Source organism: Chionomys nivalis, chromosome 8 (assembly GCF_950005125.1).
Source record: "Chionomys nivalis chromosome 8, mChiNiv1.1, whole genome shotgun sequence".
Taxonomy (NCBI): domain Eukaryota; kingdom Metazoa; phylum Chordata; class Mammalia; order Rodentia; family Cricetidae; genus Chionomys; species Chionomys nivalis.
Genome location: NC_080093.1, coordinates 63,097,558 through 63,121,791, shown reverse-complemented (window position 1 = coordinate 63,121,791; position 24,234 = coordinate 63,097,558). Strand labels below are relative to the sequence as shown.

General features: G+C 45.9%; 1 protein-coding gene across 1 annotated transcript in view; it reads left to right on the top strand.

Annotated features, from left to right (window-relative positions):
- Positions 1-24,234, top strand: part of Fank1 (fibronectin type III and ankyrin repeat domains 1) — a 106,004-nt gene that overhangs the window by 58,831 nt on the left and 22,939 nt on the right. Inside the window, exon 2 of the mRNA XM_057778979.1 lies at positions 18,373-18,550. Coding sequence (XP_057634962.1) covers positions 18,373-18,550 — 178 coding nt within the window. The remainder of the gene's footprint in view (positions 1-18,372; positions 18,551-24,234) is intronic.

Sequence of the window (24,234 nt, the reverse complement as noted above, 5' to 3'; positions counted from 1 at the left end):
TCTTGAGGCTTTGTAGTCTGGCCCTACTTCCTATCCAGTCTTTGTTTTTTGAGTGCAAAGTTGTTTCTTCTCTGTTGCTTCTTCCCCCAATGGTTGTAGTTGAGTCCTGGTCATAAGTCATTCAGCATTCTTTTACCTAAGAAGGCCTTTATTTTTAAAAATTATTTTATTTCTTTGGATTTTATACAGGAGCACCCCATCTCCGCCACCCCTCCTTCTTGCCAGCTCCTCCCATGCCCCTTCCCCATCCCAGTTCATGCTCTTTATTATTGACACACACACACACACACACACACACACACACACACACAAATGTGTTTATATAACCTATTAAATCTGTTTGGTGTTGCTTGGATGTGCATGTCTCCTGGGCTGACCACTTGGGATTGGACAACCTATGTGGGACTTCTTCCCTGGAGGAAACTCCTTTCCCCTCTTTCAGCAGCTCCTGAGCATCTGTAGCTGGTCCTCTAGAGGTGGGACCATGTGGTCCTCCGTCCTCACTGGCGTGTCAGTGGGCAGTGTCCTTGTGCTGGTCTTGTTCATGCCTCACAAATTCAGGAACTGAAACTGAATTCAGTAAAGAAGGCCTTACAATGGGAGGGAATTCATACCTGGTACTATAAACTCTCCAACTACCCATGACTGGTGAGGATATGAATTCTTACACCAGCCAGGCAGTTCCCTAGTCCACGGTTGCTGGATCCTTGGGTGAGACAGTGTATAGGTCTGTAAGAGTCACCAGGCTGACCTCTAATGACCTTTGCCTTCCCTTCAGCTGTGGGCGAATGTCCCTTTTAGCCATTGAAACTGTGTTGTGGTGTCATGTCTGTGTCATTTGCAGTCCGGATGCTGTGCTATGGTGCCCTTTACATATATTAATTTGCCACCCTTGTCTCTCTTTGCTGAGGTGTCTATTTAGGTATTAACTTCTTAGGCCATTGTGTTACTGCTGAATTTTAAAGATTCTTTGTAGATTTGGGATATGTCTTCCAGCAAATTTGTTTTGCACTTTTTAATTACTTTATTTCATTCTTGTTTCTGAAGGGGATTTTTGCAGTTTACACTTGTAGGCTGACAGCTAGTTCCTTTTCTTTGAAGGCGTTATTGCACTGTGCTCAGGTTTCCATTGGTATTATTGGGAATCCTGGTGTCATCCCGATATCCTTCTGTTGGTGTTGTCTGTGTTCTCTCTAGTTGCTTAGGGATCCTATCCTTGTCTCTGATACTCTTCTGCCTCATTTTGACATGTCTGGGCAGGCTTTACTTCCTAGGGTTATGCATTAATATTCTGTGGAAGCAGGGGAGACCCCAAGTGAAAGTGTGTGGTTGACAGTGGGCATAGCCATGTCAAGGACCTCACAGTCTAAAACCCACGAGAAGATGGTAAAGTTCATGCCCACCTGAAATCTCAGAGGCATGGCAAAAGCTTCCCTGCTGGTCTCCGTGTGGATGTTGCTGGTGCGTGCGCAGACCATGTCCACTGTCTTAGCTTTCTCTGCTCAGATGTTTGTGCTGACTGCTTCTATTGAGATTAGCTACACCTGTGTCCTTGATCCGGTTGTATACCAACTCCACCTCCTTATTGATCTGTCTGTAATAGTCATACCTTCTTGTCCAGCTGTATGCAACAACCTGCCTCTCTGTTCAACTCTATGTAATGAACATGCTGACTTCCAGGATACTGTGGCTTCTCCATCAGAGAACCCAGTCTGGGTGGGATTTTTTCCTCTTCTCTGTGTCTTTTCTTCTCTTGATATCTCCAGTCAGGTCCATCCCTGGAAGCCTGCAAGAACAAGACAATATTCGTATCTTAATTAGCTGTGATGCACTTTCCTTTAAAACCTTGTCTTTCTTGCATTCTCTTCATCTTTTCCCCTGTCTGGCTGTGTGTCTGGCTCGCTCTTCTCATGCTGTTCATTTTCTGTTTTCCATTTTCAGGTATTATTTTGTATCCTGAGTAAACTCTTTAGATACATAATTATCTCCCTCCTCATTTCTTGGTCTGTATCCTGTTGCATGGTTGCTTGCCTTATCTGCTATGTTAGTCTCTTGCTCATGATCTACATGGCTGACACTGTGTCTCCTTCAGTCAGCATGCACTTCCTCCTCCACAGACAGGAGGACCCATGAACCAGGGCCACTTTACATCTCTCAGACACTTCTGTTGGAGACAAGCTGGTTTTTGCAGCTTGCTGAGCCTGGCATCCTCACTGCATGGCTACCGTCTCATGGAAGTGGTACCCCACCTTACCCTCATACACTGGGCCATCTCTGTCTCTACATGTTCTACAATTCCCATCTTGTTAGTGTTCCTATGATGGCCTCTGTATGTGGAGACATCAGTTCCTGTGCTTTCCAGTTCCAGATCTGAGCTCTGTTCACATTATTTATGTCGGAGTCTGTGGGAGTATGCAGCAGGTGACAACTAGTGTTCAGATGTCAATCCAGGAGAGGAATGATTCTCTGATGGAGGAGAATCCCATTCAGGCAAGGCTAACAGGACCACTGACTCTGGAAACTGTTGCTCCTGTCCGTAATTTTACATGTGCAAAAGCAGCTAAGGTGTCTCTCCAATACCTGCACTGTAGTGTGTAATCTCAGGCAATATGTATATGTAATCTCATAATTGCATCTCGGTCTTATGCGCACATATATCCATGGATGGTCAGGAAGATGACTTCTTGTTTAGCTATATAATTTTGATCTATAGAAAAAATACTAGGATATACCTCATATCCTAGCATATAATATTCTATTGTCCCACAAGGACTGTAAGACACTTAAAAGCCTGCTTTGTTCCTTTAACTCGAACTAACATAGAAAACAACAATTTCTCCCCACACAATTAGCTCATTTTCACCTCAGAGTAAGTTCAAACTAGACTGAGTGTTTCTGCAAATGGATCATAGGTTAACAACTTTTCAGAGATGCACAGGGACAAAGTCACAGGTGTCTAGCCAAGGTCATTAACACAAAGCAACCTAAGAAACTTATTGTATGATGTTTTTCTCTTCTGACATTTTGGGGGGCCCACCACCCAGCTCCCAAATAAATCACACATGGAGGTTTATTCTTAGTTATGAATGTCTGGCCTTAGCTTGTTTCTTGCCAGCTTTTCTTAACTTATATTATCTTGTCTACCTTTTCCCTCTGGGGTTTTTATCTTTCTTTTTTTTTTTATTCTTTTTTAATTAAAATTTCCAACTGCTCCCCGTTTCCCATTTCCCTCCCCCTCCTCCCACATATTGCCCACTCCCCCCGCTCTCCTCCCCCTATCCCCACTCCTCTTCTCCTCCCCCCAGTCCATTCCCCCTCCCTCTCAATACTGAAGAGCAGTCCAAATTCCCTGCCCTACAGGAAGACCAAGGTCCTCCCACTTCTATCTAGGTCCAGGAAGGTGAGCATCCAAACAGGTTAAGCTCCCACAAAGCCAGTTCATGTATTAGGATCGAAACCTAGTGCCATTGTCCTTGGCTTCTCATCAGCCTTCATTGTCTGCCATGTTCAGAGAGTCCAGTTTCAACCCATGCTTATTCAATCCCAGTCCAGCTGGCCTTGGAGAGCTCCCAATAGATCAGTTCCACTGGCACAGTGGGTGGGTGCACGCCTCGTGGTCCTGATTTCCTTGCTCATGTTCTCCCTCCTTCTCCTCATTTGGACCTTAAGAGCTCAGACCATTGCTCCAAATTGGGTCTCTGTCTCTCTCTCGATCCATCGCCAGATGAAAGTTCCCGTGCCATTCTCCTTGGCCTCTCGTCAGCTCTCATTGTCCGCCACATTCAGAGAGTCCGGTTTTATCCCATGTTTTTTCAGTAGCAGTCCAGCTGGCCTTGGTGAGCTCCCAATAGATCGGCCCCACTGTCTCAGTGGTGGTTTTTATCTTTCTTAGCCGTGTATCTTACTTTCCTTCTTACTCCGTGGCTGGGTGGTTGGCACCTGACGTCTTCCTCCCCTTGTTCTCTCATTGCTCCCCTCTTCATTCCTTGTTTTCCCTTCTATTCACACTCTCCGCCTGCCAGCCTCACCCATCCTTGCTCCTGCCTCGCTGTTGGCCGTTCAGCTCTTTTTTAGGACCATCAGGTGGTTTAGACAGGCAAAGAATCACAGCTTTACAGAGTTAAAGAAATGCAGCATAAACAAAAGTCACACACCTGAAAATAATATTCCCCAAATAGACTATGCCTATTCTTCACGTGGTGAAGTCTGGCTGATAAAGACCTGACTCTGTGCAGATCTCCCTGCAGCTTGTCTCACTGGGCACTGTGTCCTGAGCTCTGGGCACAGTCTTACACCAGGAACCTTGAAACTTTGCATTTCCATGGTAAATGGCTCGGCCCCTTATCATTTACTCAAGGAATCTGCTATGGCTTCAGAGGTAACTTGTAACTTTTTATTATTGCAAAAAGCGTCATGTAAAAAAAAATATATTTTACATATATATGTGTGTGTAAAACAGGAGAAGGAGAAAAGAATTAGAACTTAGAAGGATTTAGAAGCTAATAGGAATTATAACCTAGAATTGAAGCTGTAGAGGCAGAATTAGAGCTATCACAGAAAATTAGATAGAATAATAAAGACCATGACTTGGACAGCACGTGTCCTTACCTCTCAGAAAAACTATAAGTTCAGTTTTGCTATGCTGTGAACTTTCCCCTCGAATCCTGGATGTAGCTTGAGAGCTGGTCTCTCGGGCTACAATACATTTATGTTTGGCAGAGGAGGATGTAAGGAGAAAGAAAGGGCGGGCTGTTCCTGGGTGGTTCTTGTACATTTTGTGAGCTCAGCAACGGCTCGAAGGGAGTGTTCTACCCCAAGCACGATGCCGGGGCCAGATGTACAGTATGCTATCATGTGAAAAAGGGGGTGTTCTGCCCCAAGCACGATGCCGGGGCCAGATGTGCAGTATGCTATCATGTGAAAAAGGGGGTGTTCTTCCTCAAGCACGATGCTGGGGCCAGATGTGCAGTACGCTATGATGTGAAAAAGGGGGTGTTCTGCCCCAAGCACGATGCCGGGACCAGATGTGCAGTACGCTATGACATGAGTGCCCTTGACGCTACCGTTCTTGGAGGAATTTCTACTCTAGCCCTATATTACTAGCAATATGGTACCAACCAGCCAGTTCTTTGTTTTTATTAGTATGTATTAATTTGATATATCATAACAGGCTTACTACAACAGTACATACATACTGATGTTATATTTTGATTTTACCTTTCATTATCCTCTCGTTCTTCTCATACATTTACTGATCCTCATCTAAACTTGCCTCCATTCTACCTCCATGTCTTTATTTTTTTGTGACCCAGAGTTGCTGAAATTTCTTCCCCAGGGAAAGATATAAGTGACTTCTACCTCTTCTTCTAAGGTCTCAACAACCAGGAGAGGCATGTTTTTTTCCAAAGGTCACTCTGGAGGAATGATAAACTTAATTAGTTAATTAAAACCAATTAAGCAAACTAATTTAATGAATTAAAAATTAATTAAACTAATCAAGAAGCAAAAGTTTGTTAAGTTTCTTTACAGAACATAGGTGAAGTATTACTTACAGGGCTGTGAGTGTTCCTCACCCCCAAAGCCAAACCTGGAAAGCCTTTACTCAGTAGGGATGAGGGCTTTCCTGTAGCTGTCTAGATAGAGCCTCCCTTTCAGACCCCCCTCCCATCTGTTTACTCTACCTTCTCCTCGAGGCCCCGCAATTAAGGCAGAACTGAATACAGGAGGAGATGGGGGCAGCTGCTACTCAGGTGAGTGTCACATGACCCTCTCTGCCCCTGCAGAGATGGGGTGTGAGCAGTCTATAAGCCCAGCTGTGATGATCCCGTGATCCTTTTGCAAATGCCCCAAGATAGCTGTTACTTGGCTCAGAGCATAGCCACTCACAGCACCCAGTGAGGCTCAGCAGGGTTGCTTACAGGAGCATGGGTAAGTGGTTATTTACAGAAGGACGAACACCTTACCATTGGTTACACCACTGGGAACACACTGGTCATTCTCGGCTACCTGTTCTTTGGCTCGTGTGTGGGTGCATCGCTAGCTCTTGTACCTGGCAGCCGAAGGCCAGTCCTGTTCCTGTTTGCTTACAGAGAGGCCTTTTCATGCAGCTGGTAATATGTGCCCAGTTGAAAACTCTGCACCAAAGCTGAGCTGTGCTTCCAGGTCTTTGCTATAAAATATTTGGGACCATAGTTGTGTGGCTATGCAGAGTGAAATGCATGACTTTGGCTGAAGTTTTGTCTATAATAAATGACTGCAAGGAGAGTTTATCTTTAAAGATTGAGCTGAAGTTGCTTGGCTCATTATATAAAGTATACATTCATAGTCCACTAAATTAAAAAGACAAGTTACAAAGTAGTGCCTCGTTGTGAAATGTCGCCCATACTAATAAGTCTTGAATGGATTTCCCCTAAATTATTGCTAGTGGTCATCTCTGGGTGGGCACGTGAGCAGATGTGATCAAACTCTTATTTCTCGTCATAATTTCATGCCTGTCATCCTAACACTCAGGAGCCAGAAGCAGGAGGATTACAGGTTCAAGACCAACTGTGCTATATAGCAAGAACCTGTCTCAAAAACAAAGATGACACAAACTGAATTGCTTGTGTTGTTGTTTTGTGTTGTTGTTTTTTTTTTCTCTCAAGACAGGGTTTCTCTGTAGCTTTGGAGCTTGTTCTGGAACTCACTCTGTAGACCAGGCTGGCCTCGAACTCAGAGATTCACCTGTTTCTGCCTTCCAAACACTGGGATTAAAGGCATGTACCACCGCTGTCCAGCATCTTTTTTTTTTTTTTTTTAAACAATGAGTAGGAAATATTTTTATAACAGAAAGAAAGATAAAAGTATTAGCATTTTGGGTGAAAAAAAGTGCTGAATAAGAAGGAACTATTTTTTAAAGTTCCTAATTCTGAATATCTGATTTTGTTTTTAAAAAGAAAGACAGCAAAGCCTGCTTTCTAGGGCTCTGCTCACTGCCTGGCAGCAGCGACTATCCTGGTTGAGCGAGGTTGTATCTCACCGCCTCTCATGCCAGCTAACGTTCGTAAGGTTACTCTGCCATTTGAGCTTGGAAAGGGACTTGGCAATTCCGTACTGCAGAGAGTGTGCAGTGCAGACAAAATCACCGATTCCAAGAGGATTCCAAGTAGAAGTGCCCTACACGTTTTAAGAACATTTAGATGGGAGAGGAGAGGATGTAACATGAGAGAAGCAGGGCAGGGGTTGAAGATGGAGGGTGGAATGGGTGGGAAGGGGAAGCAATACCTGCTGGGTAGATTAAAAAAGATTTATTCATGCCCAAGCTGAGATCAAGGCTGTACACTTGTAACCTGCGCGGAGAAGGAGAGTAAATCTGTCTTCCAACGGCATTGTACACAGGCGGGGGGCTTTCTGGAATGATCTAGTGGCTGCCTTTGAGTTCTGTTTGCAGAGCAGGTTTGGTTACTGCCTGCCACAAAGGGTGTGGACATGAATCTTGGCTGTGGAAGACATGCCTGGAGTCAGGCATCAGATAACTATGGCAACACTGCCCCACAGGGGTGGGGGATGTCTTATATGGGACACGGTTCTGATAGATGCAAAGAACAGTGGGCACTGCTGATAACTGACGCCTGATTTGTGGTCTCGGTTCTTTCTGTACTGGCTGCGAACAGTTGTTTATTTTTCTGCATATATCCCGTGACCTGCTTGGAATGAGTGTGCTCAGGGAGATCATCATACAGCTATAGAATTTGTTCTCGGGTGGTTGGTAGCGTCAGTTAACCCTGTTTTTTTTTAGTTTTTATTTGTAAGTGGTTGTAGCAAGCTGTTGGGAGCAGGGGTGGTTGCACTTTGCCCATTTGGAAGAGGCAGGGAGCGATACAGGCTGTTACAAGTGCAGTTCTTAGTCTGCTAGAGCGCTTCTCAACCTGTGGGTCTCAGATACCCTGCAAAGCAGATAATTACATTACGGTTCACAACAGGAGCAAAATTAGAGTTATGAAGCAGCAATGAAAATAATTTTATGTTTGGGGGTCACCACAACATGAGGAGCTGTATCAAAGGGTCACAGCATTAGGAAGGGTGAGAATCTCTGCTCTAGAGTCTCTAGTGACTTTGGAGGATGATGGTGATGATGGCTGAATAGTGCTTCAGAACACTCTATTGTCTGGATCATTCTCTCACTGGTACAACAATGGGATTTGTTTTTAGGTTTACTCTTCTTTGGGCAAGTTTTCAGAGCACATCACTGGCAGCAGAAATGAAAGAGTTGTCCTCATTCGTGTTCTGGTGTTTTTCAGTGCTCTCTCTTGGTTTTGTTCTTGAGGGTGAACTCGCATATCCGCCGGCACCTTAGACTTTTTCCTCACACTTCAGTGATCACAGTGTGATAACTTTTGACAGGCAGGAGTTTGCTTAAGGTTTGTGTCTCCCAAGGACCACAGACTCCGTGAATGCTGGAGCTGACTGTACTTAGCAGAGGCCCACCACATAATGACACTGAAAAAGAGACAGAGGACCAGAGAGATGGCTCAGCTGACAAGAGTGCTCGCCACAACCTGAGTTCAATCTCCACAACCCGTGTAGAAAGCCGGAAGCAGTGGCATGTCTGTAGTCCCAGCATGCCTTTGTCCAGATGGGAGGCCTGGACAGGAGATTTAGCCCGAAGCCCAAAGGTCAGCCTGGGGGGAAGTCCCAGAAACAAGAGAGATGGCTTCAACTAGGTGGAAATTGTTCTCGCCTCTACACATGTGATACAGCACACGGATGCCACCCCCTCCCCCCCCCCCACCTAATTTTGTTTTTCAAGACAGGGTTTCTTTCTGTGTAGCCCTGGCTGCCCTGGAACTTGCTCTGTAGACCAGGCCAGTCTCGAACTTGGAGATCCACCTATCTCTACCTCTCAAAATTTTTGATGGAGGGCACAGAAGGAAAGCGGCAGACAGTGGCTACTGACACAATCACAGTTACTGTACTACAAAACTCTACAGTTTAGAAGATTTTTGGGTCAGTATACACTACTCCATTTTATTTTTGTGGATTATAGAGGTTCCCATTGTGTGACTGATTTCTGTTACTCAATGGATTGAGTTTTTGTAACAGGTTCTTTTGAAGACAGCTGACTAGCCCCAGCCAAGGAGACCATTGTCATGTCTTGGGGACGACTCACATGAATTGTGTGATACACTCACCTGATTCTTTGAATTCTCATGATAGCGAAATTGGGAGTGTCTGCATCTTTTTTTTTTTAAAAGGGGTACATGACTGTCTTGGCATTCAACATAGAGTTAAGGCTAGCCTCACACTCAAAGCAATGCCCCTGCCTCCTGAGTGCTATGATTACAGGCCCATGCATCATGCCGTGCACACTGGAAGTTGGCTCCCGTGTAATTTTCCTAACTACGGAGGCATTATAAACACACGATCCACAGGTGATAAAGTCTGATCGTGCCGGATAAAATGTGGTGTTTCTTACTGTGGATTTGAACTCTGCTTGTCTGTCATGGTTCGATTAAGTGCAAGCACATGTGAAACAGAACCTCCTATCAGATGAGCTGAAAGCAAGCAGGCGCTGAGCAGTGCGGGAGGGATCCCTGCGCACTGTCCTCGAGGGCCTGGCCTCCACCTGGGGGAGAGTGTTGCTGAAATACCGGGAAGCCCGAGATAGGCAGCCGTCCTGGGTTTCTGAGTCTGATCTCGACAAGGACACTTGAAGACTCTGGGAGTATGCTTTCCCGTTTACCCATCTAGGGCATGTGCATAAGGCAGAGAGAGGTACTGACTCCTCAGTGCACCCAGTACCCTGTTTTTCTGTAAGTAAATCACACCACGTACATAAAGTGTTCACATGCTGCCGCAGGAGTAGCATGTGGTTTAAGAAGATTGAGGGTTGCTAATTAAATCACTTTTTCTGGTCTTCTGTTCCTTTTGTTTTCTTTCCATGATAGAGATTCTATTTTATTTTTTAAAATTACATTTATTTTGTATGTGTGTGCATGAAAGTGTGTGCATACACACAAGCCATGGCACGTGTGGAGATCAGAGGACGAATTTTGGGAGTCAGTCCCTCCTCCCAGCACTCAAACCCTGGCAGTCAGACTTGGCAGCAAGCACCCTCACCTACTGAACCATCTCCACACCTCTTGCAGATGGGAAAACCTAACTTTATGTACGTTGTATCATTCTGTAAATACTGTTTTATAGCTCTTGGTAACTCAACCTCCCAGTTATTTTTAGAATGAATGAATTGTAACTTTATCTTAATGGCTACATAGTATTTGAGGGTACAGACCTTTCATAACTCATGCTGGCCACTTAGGTAGTTTTCCATCCCCTTTCTCAAAGCAAAGCTGCTATGGCCCCCTTTGAACATGTTGGGGCTCTCACCAGGGGTGAGATTGTGGGCTGAGGAGAACAGGAGCCCTGTGCAGCTTTAAGTCACTTTCCCAAGAGATTTCCCAATTCACACTGTTGGCACTGGTCTAGCCCTGGCCTTCCTCCTCCTTGCTGTTGGGAAGTTCTACTTTTAGTAAAGTCCCCCAGTGTGAAACACACTGTTTGGATCGTGCTGTGCCAACCGCACTGACCAGCAGGAAGGCCACTTGCATCTGGCTGTCACCCCTCTTGCGTGGAGCTCTTGGCAAGGTCCTCACTTGCTCCTTCCCTAAGGATAGATGCAAACCAGTCATTCACACTGAGACAGTTTCCTGCTGCTACTAGTGAAACCGCTTCTCAGTCTGAATTGAACTTCAGTGACACACTGTGTCCTCTGATTTCAGAGATGACTTTACCAGAGTCATTTGTTGTTCATCTCACAGGAAAGTGGTGAATCTCAGGTCTGGGAGGGAACACGGACTTTGGGATTAGGGACCTGACTTGAAAGCTCAGCTCCCCACACCCCAGGGGTGTAGCCATGAATGAGCTGTCTTCCGTCTTTGATCCTGGTACTCTAGCTGCAGGTGAATCAAGACGGTCAAGTCCCCAGCAGGTCAGACACTGTGATGGAGCGTCCTGCGTGGCCTATGCTTGCAGTCAGCCTGAGCATCAGTAAGGAAAATAAGGGCTCTGGGAGCTCAGTGTCTTTGTCAATGACCTGGTCCTCGTGCGGAATTCCAAGTAGAGTTTCTGTGTAGCAAAAACATTAGCCGCGTAGTTCTGTGAAGCCTTTGTGAACTTCAGGAACTTTCCAGTGTGATTGTTATTTTTTTCAATGTAAACTTCAGCAATTTTAAAAAATATTTCTGCTACTTATTTTTTCTTTACATTAAGTCTGAAAGGGAGGCTGTGATACATTGAATGAAAATATGCCCCATTGTCTCAGGCATTTGAGCACTTGGTCCACATTTGGTGGCACTGTTTGGGGGACTTTAGGAGGCTGGCCTTGCTGGAGGAAATGTGTCACGGGAGGAAGGCTTCAAGATGAAAGCCTCACACTTTTGCGTTTTCTCTTTTTGCTTTCTGCTCATGGTTGAGGACGTTAGCTCTGAGCTTCTTGTTCTGGTTGCCAAGCTTCTTTTCCATGATGGACTTGTATCTCTCTGAAGCCTTAAGCTCAAATAAGTCAAGTTCCCTGTAAGTTGCCTGGTCATGGTGTCTATCACAGCAGCAGAACAGTGACGAAGACAAAGGTGGCGTCCTTATTCATGTCCATGCTCCTGGTGGGAAACCTGTGTGGGCTCAGCGGAGGAAGCATGTTTCTCAACATTAAAAGCTGCGGGCACCTGGAGTGGTGGTGCACACTTCTAATTCCAGCACTTGGGAGGCAGAGGCAGAGGCAGAGGCAGAGGCAGATGGATTTCTGAATTCAAGGCTAGCCTGGTCTACGTAGTGAATTTCAGGACGGCAAGTGGTATGTAGAAAGTCTTGGTATTAAAAAAAAAAAAAAGCCAAGGGTGCCTAGAGATGAAAATCAGTACAGATTAGACATTGGAAAGCCTCGGGTTGATGGTGTGTGCACGCTGCCTGCAGACGCTGCTGTGCTAGCAGGAAAGCTCCCCCACTGACTACCAGCGTATCGTTCCTTTCAGAACGCCACCTTGTAAAGCCCAGTGGTAGGCTTGGTGGAATCAATCTTACTTTAACTCTTTAATTGTCTTATTTTTTATTTATTTATTTTTTTGAGACAGGGTTTTTCTGTGGTTTTGGAGCCTGTCCTGGAACTAGCTCTTGTAGACCAGGCTGGTCTCGAACTCAGAGATCCGCCTGCCTCTGCCTCCCGAGTGCTGGGATTAAAGGCTTGCGCCACCACCGCCCGGCTATTGTCTTATTTTTTAACAGAAAGGAGAAACCATTATCACCATGTGACTGTTTTGATACCTGAGTTACATTTTCATCCTCCAATAAGTACTCCTGCAAACATTTTTGATATACATACACACACACGCATACACATACATACATACATATGTACATACATACACATACCTACACACATATATACACATAGTTGGTTTTTCCAGGCAGGGTTTCTCTGTGTAGTCCTGACTGTCCTGGAACTCACTTTGTAGACCAGGCTGGCCTCGAACTCACTGAGATCTGCCTGCCTCTGCTTCCCAAGTGCAGGGATTAAAGGCGTGTGCCTCTGCCATCCAGCCATTTTTGATGTTTATAAGTCCTAATCTTAGGGCTTGAGCTGTGACTCGGTGGTTAAGAGCATTTGTTGCACTCGCAGAGGGCGTGGGTTTGATTATCAGTCATCTACATGGTGGTTGATAAGCATCTGTAACTCTAGTCCTAGGGGATTCGATGCCCTTGTCCAGCTTCAGTTACCCAGCACACATGGTGCACATACATACGTACAGGCAAAATGCTCACACAAAAATTAAAATGAATAAATCCAATAAAAAGTTTTTAAAAAAATCCAACCTGTGGGAATGCTCGTGCCTCCCCTGCCCCAGTAGCATGCTGATTTTGAATATGTTTCTGATTGACAGTTGCTGTAGATACATGGGGAAAATTTTCCAAAGCCATAGGGAATTGTCTTCCTGTCCCTGTAAGCTCCCCTCAGTGTACTGTCATTCTGATGGACCATTTGCCCCCCACCCCCAGGTCAAGTCACAGATGCCCCCTGCTGGTGAGATCTGGCTCTAGCGTATAGTCAGATGTGTTTTCTGGGAAGGAGTTAAGTGACAAACTTGCTTTATGATGTATATATTCATGTGACAAAAGGCTCACTTGTTTTTTTATCTTTGTAATATCCTCTCTTTTGGTGGTCCTAATCATAAATGTTAATTTCAAAGTTCAGACACCCAACTCTCACTGTAGCTTTGAACTGTGACCAGCAGATGGTGATGAGGATGCTGTGGGGCCTGATAAACTCGCGTGTTTATCTTCTCTCCTGGGTGGCACGTTTCTGGTCACGACACTCTAGCGATCCCTTTAAAACCGCAGGAAGTGAAGGCCTAGCTGTGGAGTGGGTTTGCTGAAGCCGTCCTTTTCTGCATTGGGGCCTGTGGCTTGGAAGTAACGGCTTCTATGGCCGGCTTCTCATGGCCTCTGAGGCCTGGCGGGCTCTGCTCAGTGACCCCAGGGTCTGGGTGGTGACAGTGAGCGGAACTGTCACAATTTCACACTCACTCTTTATCACTTGGCAGATGGCACCAGAGGCATAAGGTTGTTTTATTTGTCGTGTTTTCAGGGGGATTTACTCCTGAACGCTTTTGTGGCACATAGAATGCATCAGTTACGATTGTCCCGTGGAGGGGCTTGCAGTTTGCTTTGCCATCTTTTCACTTTTGGAAGACTTTTAAGTAAAGCCGGATAATCCTACCAATTATGTAAAAAACCATGAAGAATTGAGTGTGTCTGTTTTTATCTTTGTTTGGAACTTTAGAAAAGTTAAACTTTCAGTCTAAATTTGTGAGATAAGATTTGGGGATGAAGTCTAGTTATCAAATGAGAAGCGAGCAAAAGCAGCCCTGCGAAGATCTGACGCCACCTTTTCTCTATGAAAACAGAGCGTCGTGTCCATGGCCATGCTGGGAAATTATTTTGTTATTTGTTTTTATGATATTTAGTTGTGTGTATGTATGTATGTATCCGTGTGGGTGTATGCCACGTGTGTGTGGTGCCACAGAGGCAGATTGCTTATGATGGAGATAATAAAAATCTTTAAACCATATGAATAAATTTAGCAAAGGTTAAGTGAAATGCAGCCATGAACCACTTGCAGTAGTTTCTAGGGCAAACCAAAGAAGCTTGTTGCTATTGCTGGGCCGGCGGCTTCTGTCAGTGCTTACCAAGGTTCGAGTTATGGCTCTCTGTTGTGGCGATACTGCACTCTGACCAAGTAATGTTTTACAATCCTAATACAAGCAAATAAAATGCATGTGTATGTGTTTGTGCGTGTGTGTATATGTGCATGTGTATGAGAAAGAGAGGGAGAGGGAGGGAGGGAGGGAGGCAGGCAAAGGGAAAGAGAGAGAATAAATGTATATCATATATTATGATGGAACTCCTGACTGGTATGTGTGTATGTATGTATTTTTAATTCTGTGTATGTGTGTGTGTATGTGCGTGTGTATGTATGTATGAGAAAGAGGAAGAGGGAGGGAGGGAGAGAGAATAAATGTTTATCATATATTATGATGGAACTCCTGGCTGGTATGTGTGTATGTATGTATTTTGAATTCTCTGTATGTGTGTCTGTATGTAGGTCTGTACACATAAGAGCAAGTGCCATCCAGGACCAGAAGAGGGTGTCAGGTCTCCTGGAGCTGCTGTTACAGGCCTTTGTGAGTTGTGTACCGTGAGTGCTGAGAGCAGAACTGGCTCCTCTGGAGAGCAGTTAGCACTCTTAACCACTGAGCCATCTTTCCAGCCCTATTTTTTTTCCATGGAGGTTTGAAGAACAGTTCTGGCTATGAATTCCAGGCTCAGTTGAAACTAGTGATCCTCCACTTCAGTGCTGAGGTCACAGGCATGTGCCACCATGCATGGTTAACAGCACCGTTGTCACCACGGGGAAAGCACACCCTGCCTTGGCATAACATTATGAGGACTAGACAACCTGTCACCTTCCTCTAGATTGCCTGGGTAAAACAATGGTTTTGTATCACTCACTATTTCTCTTGTATAAACCTCAACTCTCCCCCACCCCGAGGCTTCTATTCATGCCCCAACTACTCAGCTCCTGTCTGGACTTTGCACTTTGCAGTGTCTATGGAGCACAGTCCTCTCTTCTGGGGGATGTTTGCTAAGCCTCGCTGGTCAGGGAGAGGGAGGTTTCTCATCATTTGTGTCTACCATTGCCCAGAGCATGGGCTTCGAGAATCGATAGAGGATATGGATACAGCTTCCCTCCTACGGATTCACCACCCACAATCTCCTTTTTCCTTTTGAGATGTAAGATTAAGTTAGAATTATTGATCTGTTTTTATTCTAGTGGGTTCTAGGTCAGATGTCTTTGGACTGGAAATCAGAGTTGACCTTTAGTTATGTTGGGGGATTCTGGTATGGCCGGCCACTGCTGCATCCTGGCTTCACAGGTTTTGAAAGGCAAGTGAAGTGCTGAGCAGAGGCATCACACTGTGACTACCGGAGTCACGACCATCACCAGTCACATCACACTGTGACTACCAGAGTCACCACCGTCACCAGTCACATCACACTGTGACTACCAGAGTCACCACCGTCACCAGTCACATCACACTGTGACTACTGGAGTCACTACTGTTACCAGTCACATCACACTGTGACTACCGGAGTCACTACCGTTACCAGTTACATCACACTGTGACTACTGGAGTCACGACCATCACCAGTCACATCACACTGTGACTACTGGAGTCACGACCATCACCAGTCACATCACACTGTGACTACCGGAGTCACGACCATCACCAGTCACATCACACTGTGACTACTGGAGTCACCACCGTCACCAGTCACATCACACTGTGACTACTGGAGTCACCACCATCACCAGTCACATCACACTGTGACTACTGGAGTCACCACCATCACCAGTCACATCACACTGTGACTACCGGAGTCACCACCGTCACCAGTCACATGCACAGGACCAGAACTGAGGGCAGTGGCCTCAACTGGCAGACCAGTGTGGCCCCTCGGCTCCTCCCAGGTAGACTTATTGTATTATGATTTGGATCTATGTTCTCTGCAGAATGCAAGAGGCCCACAAGGGCAGTGAGAACCATGCTTCTAGATTATCTTTCCCCTAAAACGAATATTTTAAGCCCGTCCAAAGTATTACAGTAATGCCCCCCAAAACACCATATAATTGATTCACTATGTCACTATTCTACTCTATACATCCTAAGTTCTTTTCATTAACAAATTTCACAAGTAGTTCAGGAGACCACTTACTGTCTCTCTTGCCTCTGTCACTTCTAGTATATCTGAGATGGTAGACCCACTTCTCTCAGTTAAAAAATATTATTTTGTGAGTGGGGTGTGTTTTTCTTGCATACATCTCTGAACCATATTTGTGTAGTACCCAAAGAGACATCAGATCCTCCAGGAACTGGAGTTACAGAAGGTTGAGTGCTAGGAATCAAATCCAGGTCCTCTGGAAGAGCAGCCGGTGCTCTCAGTGCTGAGCCATCTCTCCAGCCCCCTCTTGGTTGGTCTATCTTGGACTATATAATAGCATTGTGCCCACTGCTGCCACTGCTTGTTGCGAGTTTCGAATGATGGCCTAATAGCATCATTATTATCTAATAACATCCCCTGGGAATCACTTTCCTCATCATCCATTCTGAGATTCATCTGTGTCCATGTGTGGAACTACTTCCTTGTCATGCTGTGAACCATACCATTACTTGAGGGACATCATAATTTTTTTCTTTTTTTGTTTTTTCCATACAGGGTTTATCTATGTAGCTTTGGAGCCTGTCCTGGGACTCACTCTGTAGACCAGGCTGACCTCGAACTCACAGAGATCTGTCTGCCTCAGCCTCGCGAGTGCTGGGATCAAAGGTGTGCGCCACCACTGCCCGGCCTGGGACATCATAACTTATACTTTTACTTGTTACTTAATTCCTCCAAAACACGTTGATGGTTTCAGAGTGCATACTTAGCCCACCTTGAGTCAGTTTGTCATGCCGTCTCTAAATATTTGGAAAATAAGGTAGGAAGTAGGAGCCTGCAGGCTGCCCTTGTCCCTGTCTTTCAGATATGACCCCTCTTCATATTGTACCAGTACAGAAGGCATTGTTGGCCATGTCACCTGCTGTCCTAGGGTGGGTGAGACTACAGAAGGTCTGTCTTCTTTGACAGGGCCATACTGCAGGAGGTGTAGAATGCTGACTGAGGAAAATACAAAACCATGTCTTTTGGAGTAACTGAGCAGGGATGTGCTCAATATTTACAAGGCACAAAGGTGCTTAAGACTGGACCCAGAAATGTGAATGCTAAAGAGACTCGAAGTATAGTAGGCAGATAAAAGAAGCAATAAACAACAGGATGCATCAACCCCCCCCCCAAATAACAATCGTGTGCTGGGATATGGCCTGTTGGACTCATTATCTTTTTAAAACTCAGTATTTCTTTTACTCTTTTTTTTTTTTTTTTTAACTTTCTGAGACAGGGTTTCTCTGTGTAGCCCTGGCTGTCCTGGAACTTACTTTGTAGACCAGGTTGGCCTTGAACTCACTGAGATCCACCTGCCTCAGCCTCCCGAGTGCTGGGATTAAAGGTGTGTGCCACTACCGCCTGGCAAAACTACATCTCTAGTGGCCAGTTTTTAGTTTTACCATGCATTTTCAAAGTGCCTTCTGGTAAGGCTTCTGTTTCTGCTTTACCTCAACCAATGACTGAGTGTCTTCTCCCTGTAGTGTCGCTTGTCATAGTAACAGTCTCTTCAGTGTCTGGTCAGACATGGAGTGAGAGCTCATTCCTGCTGACCTCTGTGAACGCAGGGTTGTGGGAACGTTTGTTCCACATCCTGTTGGTTATCTGTTTCCTCTGTCCGGAACACAGCTCATCTTTTACCTGGGTTATGACTAACCTGTTCTTGTTTTAAATAGAGATAATCATACAGAATAGATGTCAAGCCTTTGTTGTCTGTTATAAATAAATGTTCAAAGCAGATATAGCATCTCTTGGCTTTATCTGTGAACCAGTTCCCTGAAACATAATAGTACCATACTGAGTTTCATTCGTTCTTAAAGAGTCAGCTAATTGTTGTGCCAGAGTAACCTGCTTTCTCGAAGGGCCCTGGTGAAGTCCAGCATCAGTGACTAGTGTGGTCCTCTCCAGGAGTGTCAGGGAACCCACTGCCTGCTGAATTCCGTAACCTTTTGTCTTCTCAGGTGTCACCTTTATTTGAGTGTTCAGTGTGTGAGAAACTTTTAAGTCAGCAGGCATCTGTGACCACTGACTCTCTTTTCCTTCTGGAAATGGGGCCCTGAAATCCCATATTTATCTTTTCAGAAATCGTGCCATCCTTAAAGCCGCACCCTCCTGTTGTGGGCAAAGTGACTCATCACAGCATCGAACTATACTGGGATCTGGAAAGGAAAGAGAAACGACAAGGACCTCAGGAGCAGTGGCTTAGGTTCTCCATCGAAGAGGAAGACCCCAAGATGCACAATTACGGTGTCATTTACACGTAGGTGCAGACACTACTACTCGCATTGCGGCTTGCTTTCCTCCCAGTAAAATGGTTACCCAGTGGCTAAGAAGCCACCGGCTCCTCTGAAGTCAAAGAATGAGACAGGGAACTTTTGGTAAATGGGCATTAGTGGGGAACTTAGGAATGAACTCTGAGAGCTTCTTTGACTCCTGGAGTATGCTAGTGTATATTACCTATGTCTAAAATGTAGAGACCGGAAAAAAAATACTTGGACATCGTAGCGGTGGTTCCCGTCGGGTTCTGTTAATGGATGCAAGATGAAGCACTTCTGGTCCATGCTAGCCGACTGTTCTAATCTCTCCTGACACTGTTGTTCCCTTTCCAACTCTCTCCACCTAAAATAGCCTCCATTTCGGCCTCAAGGAAGCAAGGCTTGTCCCCATGTCAGGACCTTGCTTGTTATAGTTTCCCTGACAATTTCTTCTGACTTAATCTGGCTGGATCCTTCCCAGAATATGAATCTGAGATGAAGCTCCTCCTCCATTCTTCCTCCTCTCTCTAAAGGCCACAGACCTCGCCAGCCCACCTGCCCCGCCAGCCGCCTTATTGCAAATCCTCATTCAGGAATCTTGGAAGCCAGCACTGCGCTGGGGATTTCCCACGGGCAGCTTGTTCTTTTCTGCCTCCCACCCCCACTTAGGTACAATGGGAAATGGGTGAGATTTCTTCCTCGTGCAGCACTCTGTCCCAGCTCCTAGACCACTGCTGGCTGGCTCAGGCCCCCACAGAGCTCTGGCTTTCCCGCAAATAAGTGCTTGGGAGCGAATCCTAGACTTGCCTTTCCGTCACCTTTTCCTTAACTTCCTCTGGCTGCTTAGCCCGTTGCAAAATAAAATCACTTCTTTCTGTGACTTAGGCATACCAAAAAGAGATGCAAGTGTGAGTCTTTCCTAGCCTATATAGTAGGTGCGTGGTTTAACACAGAAGAGCCTGTGGCTCCTTCCCACCTTTCCCTGGTGCCCTGGTTCCCTGGGGCACACAGTGCTTCAGTGAGTCACAGGCAGCAGGCTGTCAATGATGCAGTCAGGATCCGACATGTTCAGTGGGCTGCCTGTCTGCCTTTTCCTCCAGGGGCATTGTGCCCCAGTGCTGATGTGGGGGATGGTGATGATGCCCGTGGTAACTTTTCTGATCTTGTGCCACACCACTGCCCCCTCCTCTCCTCTCCTAGTGTCACTGTCCCTCCACCCCACTCTTTAGTTATTACCTAAGAGGTAATAGCCTGATGGTTGAGAAGCATTTTTCTGTGTCCAAGCAAAAACCAGAATTATCTGAAATACAGTTGCCATATGAAAATCATTTTGGAGCCTGGACCCATGTTCAGTTAGGTTTCTACTGCAATAAACACTGTGACCATAAGCAACTTGATGAGGAAAAGGTTTATTACAGCGTATCTATCTATCTATCTATCTATCTATCTATCTATCTATCTATCTATCTATCTATCTCCATACATTGAGGGAAGTCAGAGCAGAACTTGGAGGCAGGAGCTGATGCAGAGGTCATGGAGGATGCTGCTGACTGGCTTCCTCCCCAGGATTTGCCTAGCTTGTTTTCTTAACTCCCAGGACCACCTTCCCAGCACTGACACAATGGACTGTGCTCTTCTGTGTCAATCATTAATCAAGAAAAGCCCCCCCAGGGTTTTGTCCATCGGCCAAGCTGGTGGGGACTTCTTCTCAACCCAGGTACCCTCTTTCCAAATGACTTAGCTTATGTCATATTGACCAAAAAAATCTATCAAATCCCCAAGATGTTCCCTAATCGTGTCACACTTTGTACTATGAAAATGATTTCCTTCTAAAAGCATACATATGTAATATAAAATGTATTGTGTGTGTGCACATACATGTGTGTGGTGCATGCATGCATATGCAGTTATATGTACCCATGGAGGTCAGATGAATATGTTGCATGTCCTGCTCTTTAATTCTCTCCCCTATTCCACTGAGACAAGTTCTTTTATTGAACCTAGCTTGCACTCCCCCTGCTCCCGTGGCCTCCTGCTAGGCTGGCTGGTCAGCTTAGCCCCAATGATCCTCATCCTCCTGTCTCTCCCCACCCCAGTGCTGGGGTTCCAGGACTTTTTTGTTTGTTTGTTTTGAGACAGGGTTTCTCCATGTAACAGTCCTGGCTGTCCTGGAACTTACTTTATAGACCAGGCTAGCTTCGAACTTACTGAGTTCCACCTGCCTCTGCATCCCAAGTGCTGGGATTAAAGGCATGTGTCAACACTGCCTGGCTTGCCAGCTTTTAAATGAAGGTACTAGGATCAGAACTTGGGTCCTAATGCTTTTATGACAAGTGCTTTTTTTTTTTTTTAAATAAAAAAAACCCTATTGAGCCATCTTCCTCAGTCTCAATTCTTAAAATAGTATTTTTATGGAGGAAGAGAAAGATAGAACCCTCTATTTGTTCAACTTGTGCTTGGCCAGAGCTGTTCTGGCTATGTTTCTCTGCTGCTACCTGCTTCCTCCCTTCCTCCTTCCCTCTCTTCCTCTCTTTCTTTCGCCAAGTGCCCAGGCTTTGTTTAGAGGCAGCAACCACGCACACGCACACCAAGTCTAACCCCATGCGGTGTCTGTACAATTCACCTCGGCCCTGGAAACGTGGCTGCTTTCAGGACAGAGAACAGTCTTTGATGATGGCCTACCTTCCTGAGCTGGTGGCATCTCCTGCAGACCCTGGTTCCAAGGGCCTTGGTGAAAGCTTTGTCCCTTGGAAAATTGAGCACGTGTGCCTGAGCACTAGGTGGCAGGCTTGGACTGCAGGAGTCCCAACCTCATTTGCCAACTCAGGGCTCCGTCTCCAGTTACGAAGACCAGCGAATGCCTTGCTCATGAGAATGGTTATGTAGTGCGCATCGGGCTGGTGGCCTTGGCCATTTCCTCTTGCCTGGGCAGTTTGGCTCTGGTCCACCGCCAGGTTGTCTTGCATCACTGGAGCAGTCTTTGGTTGGGCTTTCGTTATAGTTCTCGGAAGTACAGTTACCCAGCTTTGTGGGTTCTCCCTCTATTTCCCTTCTCGAGTCCAGGGCATTCCACTTCACTTTCTGTCTGGTTTGCAGATGTGCCCCAGGACCTGCACTGCTAAGACATCTGCCAGTGAGACGAGCCCCCTTGCTGCCTTCTCTTCTTCTACCCTGAAGGCTGGTGTTGTTTTTACTCTCATTTTTATGTCTCAAGTGGGCCTTCTCTGCATGGAGGACGAAGCTCGGCATGATCCTTGGATGCTGACTCCCTGAGTGGTATTTAATCATGACACCTGGTCCACTGTGAAGGTGGTTTCCTTTTGAAATTGTGTGTGTGAAGCATGTGCACACATGCAAATCTACACACATACACTCACACCCCTTGGGTGGTAGGTCTAGTGTCCTGACAAATTTTTCTTTTGTTCTGTTTTGTTTGTTTGAGACAGTATTTCTCTGAGTAGGTGTGGCTGTCCTGGAATTTACTCTGCAGACCAGGCTGGCTTTGAACTCACAGAGATCCACCTGTCTGTTTCCCTGAGTGATGAGATTAAAGGTGTGCACCACTACTGCCCAGCCCCTGGCATTTTTTAAGGTGTTCTGTTTTGTTTTTTTTTGAGATGAAACCTTGCAATTCTCTCTAGACTGATCCCAGGATCCTGGGCTCAAGCAATCTTTGTGTCTCAGCCTCCCAAGCAACTGGGGGGCCATAGGTGTGTACCTGGCTTTACTAGCAAAGTCTTAAATCTACCACTAAAAGCATCTTATGTCCAACCAGTCCACACAGTGTTCTGCTATCTCCCACCTCAATTATTGCATGAGCTTCCTAATTGGCCCTGTCTGCTGCCTACGGCCTCGCCTTCCCACAGCCTCGTCGCAGGCAGCCACAGCAGCCCTCGTGAACCATACAGATCCTGCCTGGCCCGGCTTAACAACCTCCTTTGCTTCCCCCAATGTCTTTCCAGTAAAAACCAGTGTTCTCTGGATGAGCCACAGCCACACGGTTGCCTCTTACTGCCTTGTCAGCCTCTCCAATACTCCCCACCTGTCCACTCCTCTCCTCCACGCTCCTACATGCGCTTTCCCATCGGACACTGCTCTGAAAGTCGCCTTCAGTATCCCACACTTGTTTCAGGTCCCGATTAAGCCCTCTCCTCAGTGAAGGGTCCTTCCTCCTGTCCCAGACCCCCAGCTTACCCTATGTTTTCCTCCTCAGGACTTACTACCTCTGACACACTACTGTACATGCTTACTTATATGTCTCATTTACCATGTGGTTTTTGCAACATGGGGAGTTTCTATCTGACCCCAGTGCCACTAGAACAGTGTTCAGTATGCCATGGGCAGCTATAATATAGGACAAGGGAATGGATAAAAATACGATAGGGTGCTAACTCCCTATACTGGAGAAAGTTTATACTCAGAAATGAGAGCTAATAAGGCAGGTGTGAGCAAACTGTACACACACATGCGTTCTTTCTCTCTCTCTCTCTCTCTCTCTCTCACATACACACACACACAAACACACACACACCTGTACCTTAGAGGACCAACACTACCCAAACTGTAGAGAGGATGCTCACTTAGCAATGCAGTCCACTTCATAAGAATAATCTGTTCCAGTCTAGTTTTTATTTTCCATATTATAATTTTCATCCCATGTAGTATTTCAGGGCATTTATACTGATGGGTTTAGAGATCTCACATTGTGATAAGTATATTTATATTTCTTACATGTCTGCTTTCTTATTCAAATGATTTTCTTAATGCCATCAGAACCATTCTTTATTATATTGCTATATAACCAACTGTGGGTCTGTCTGTCTGTCTTGCTGTATAACCGACTGTGGGTCTGTCTGTCTGTCTGTCTTCCTGCTGGCCTGTGACGGGCCTAGCTTCTGCTACACGTATGGTGCTTCTACAGGCCGGAGGTTGGCATGCAGGATGCTGCCTAGACTTCTTTTCTATCACTGCCTACCACTGTGCAGTGGTAAATTCCATCTTACTGTGTGGCCTCTTGACAGCAGGGAATTAAACTTTTTACATGGTCAGCTCCCAGTGGCATCAGTACAGAAGCTACAGGCTTCGCAATACCCAACCTCAGCACTGCCCAGCTCCCCTCCTGCCACCTGCCCTCCCATCGCAGGGTACAGGATTAGACCTTTGTCTGTGTTTCTGCATTAATGGATGGGCTGGCCTTCCTGAATATAAACTTTCTTTTGAGTGAAGAAAAATAGCCTCCCAAATAAAAAGACACCAAAACAGGGCTGAATTTGCCAGCAAAGATCAGAGAACAGGGCTTGATGTCAGATGCAATGCACAGTTTATTTTCTTGCCTCTGTTGGATTTTGTTACCTGAAGTGACTTCATGGTACAAGTTTCTGACTTCTCCTGGAATCTCAGTTTTGGATAGACCCCAAAGGAAAGGGTTTAGTAAACTCGGAGCTGGGTGCTGTTGCTAGATCTCACGGAGGCATCTTTCCCTACATGGCCTAGACCTGACACATCCTAGCCTCACTCTGCTCAAGGCACACAAGGCCTTCGTCTTGGGGCTGGCGCCCTTTGGACGCTACATTTCATTCTGACACGTCTTGTTGTGGAAGTCAGAGAGACCTGTCTCGCAGGACACCATGCAGCTTCTCTCTTCTCCCACCCTACATTGCTCATGCAGGGGAATACCTTCAGGGGGAAG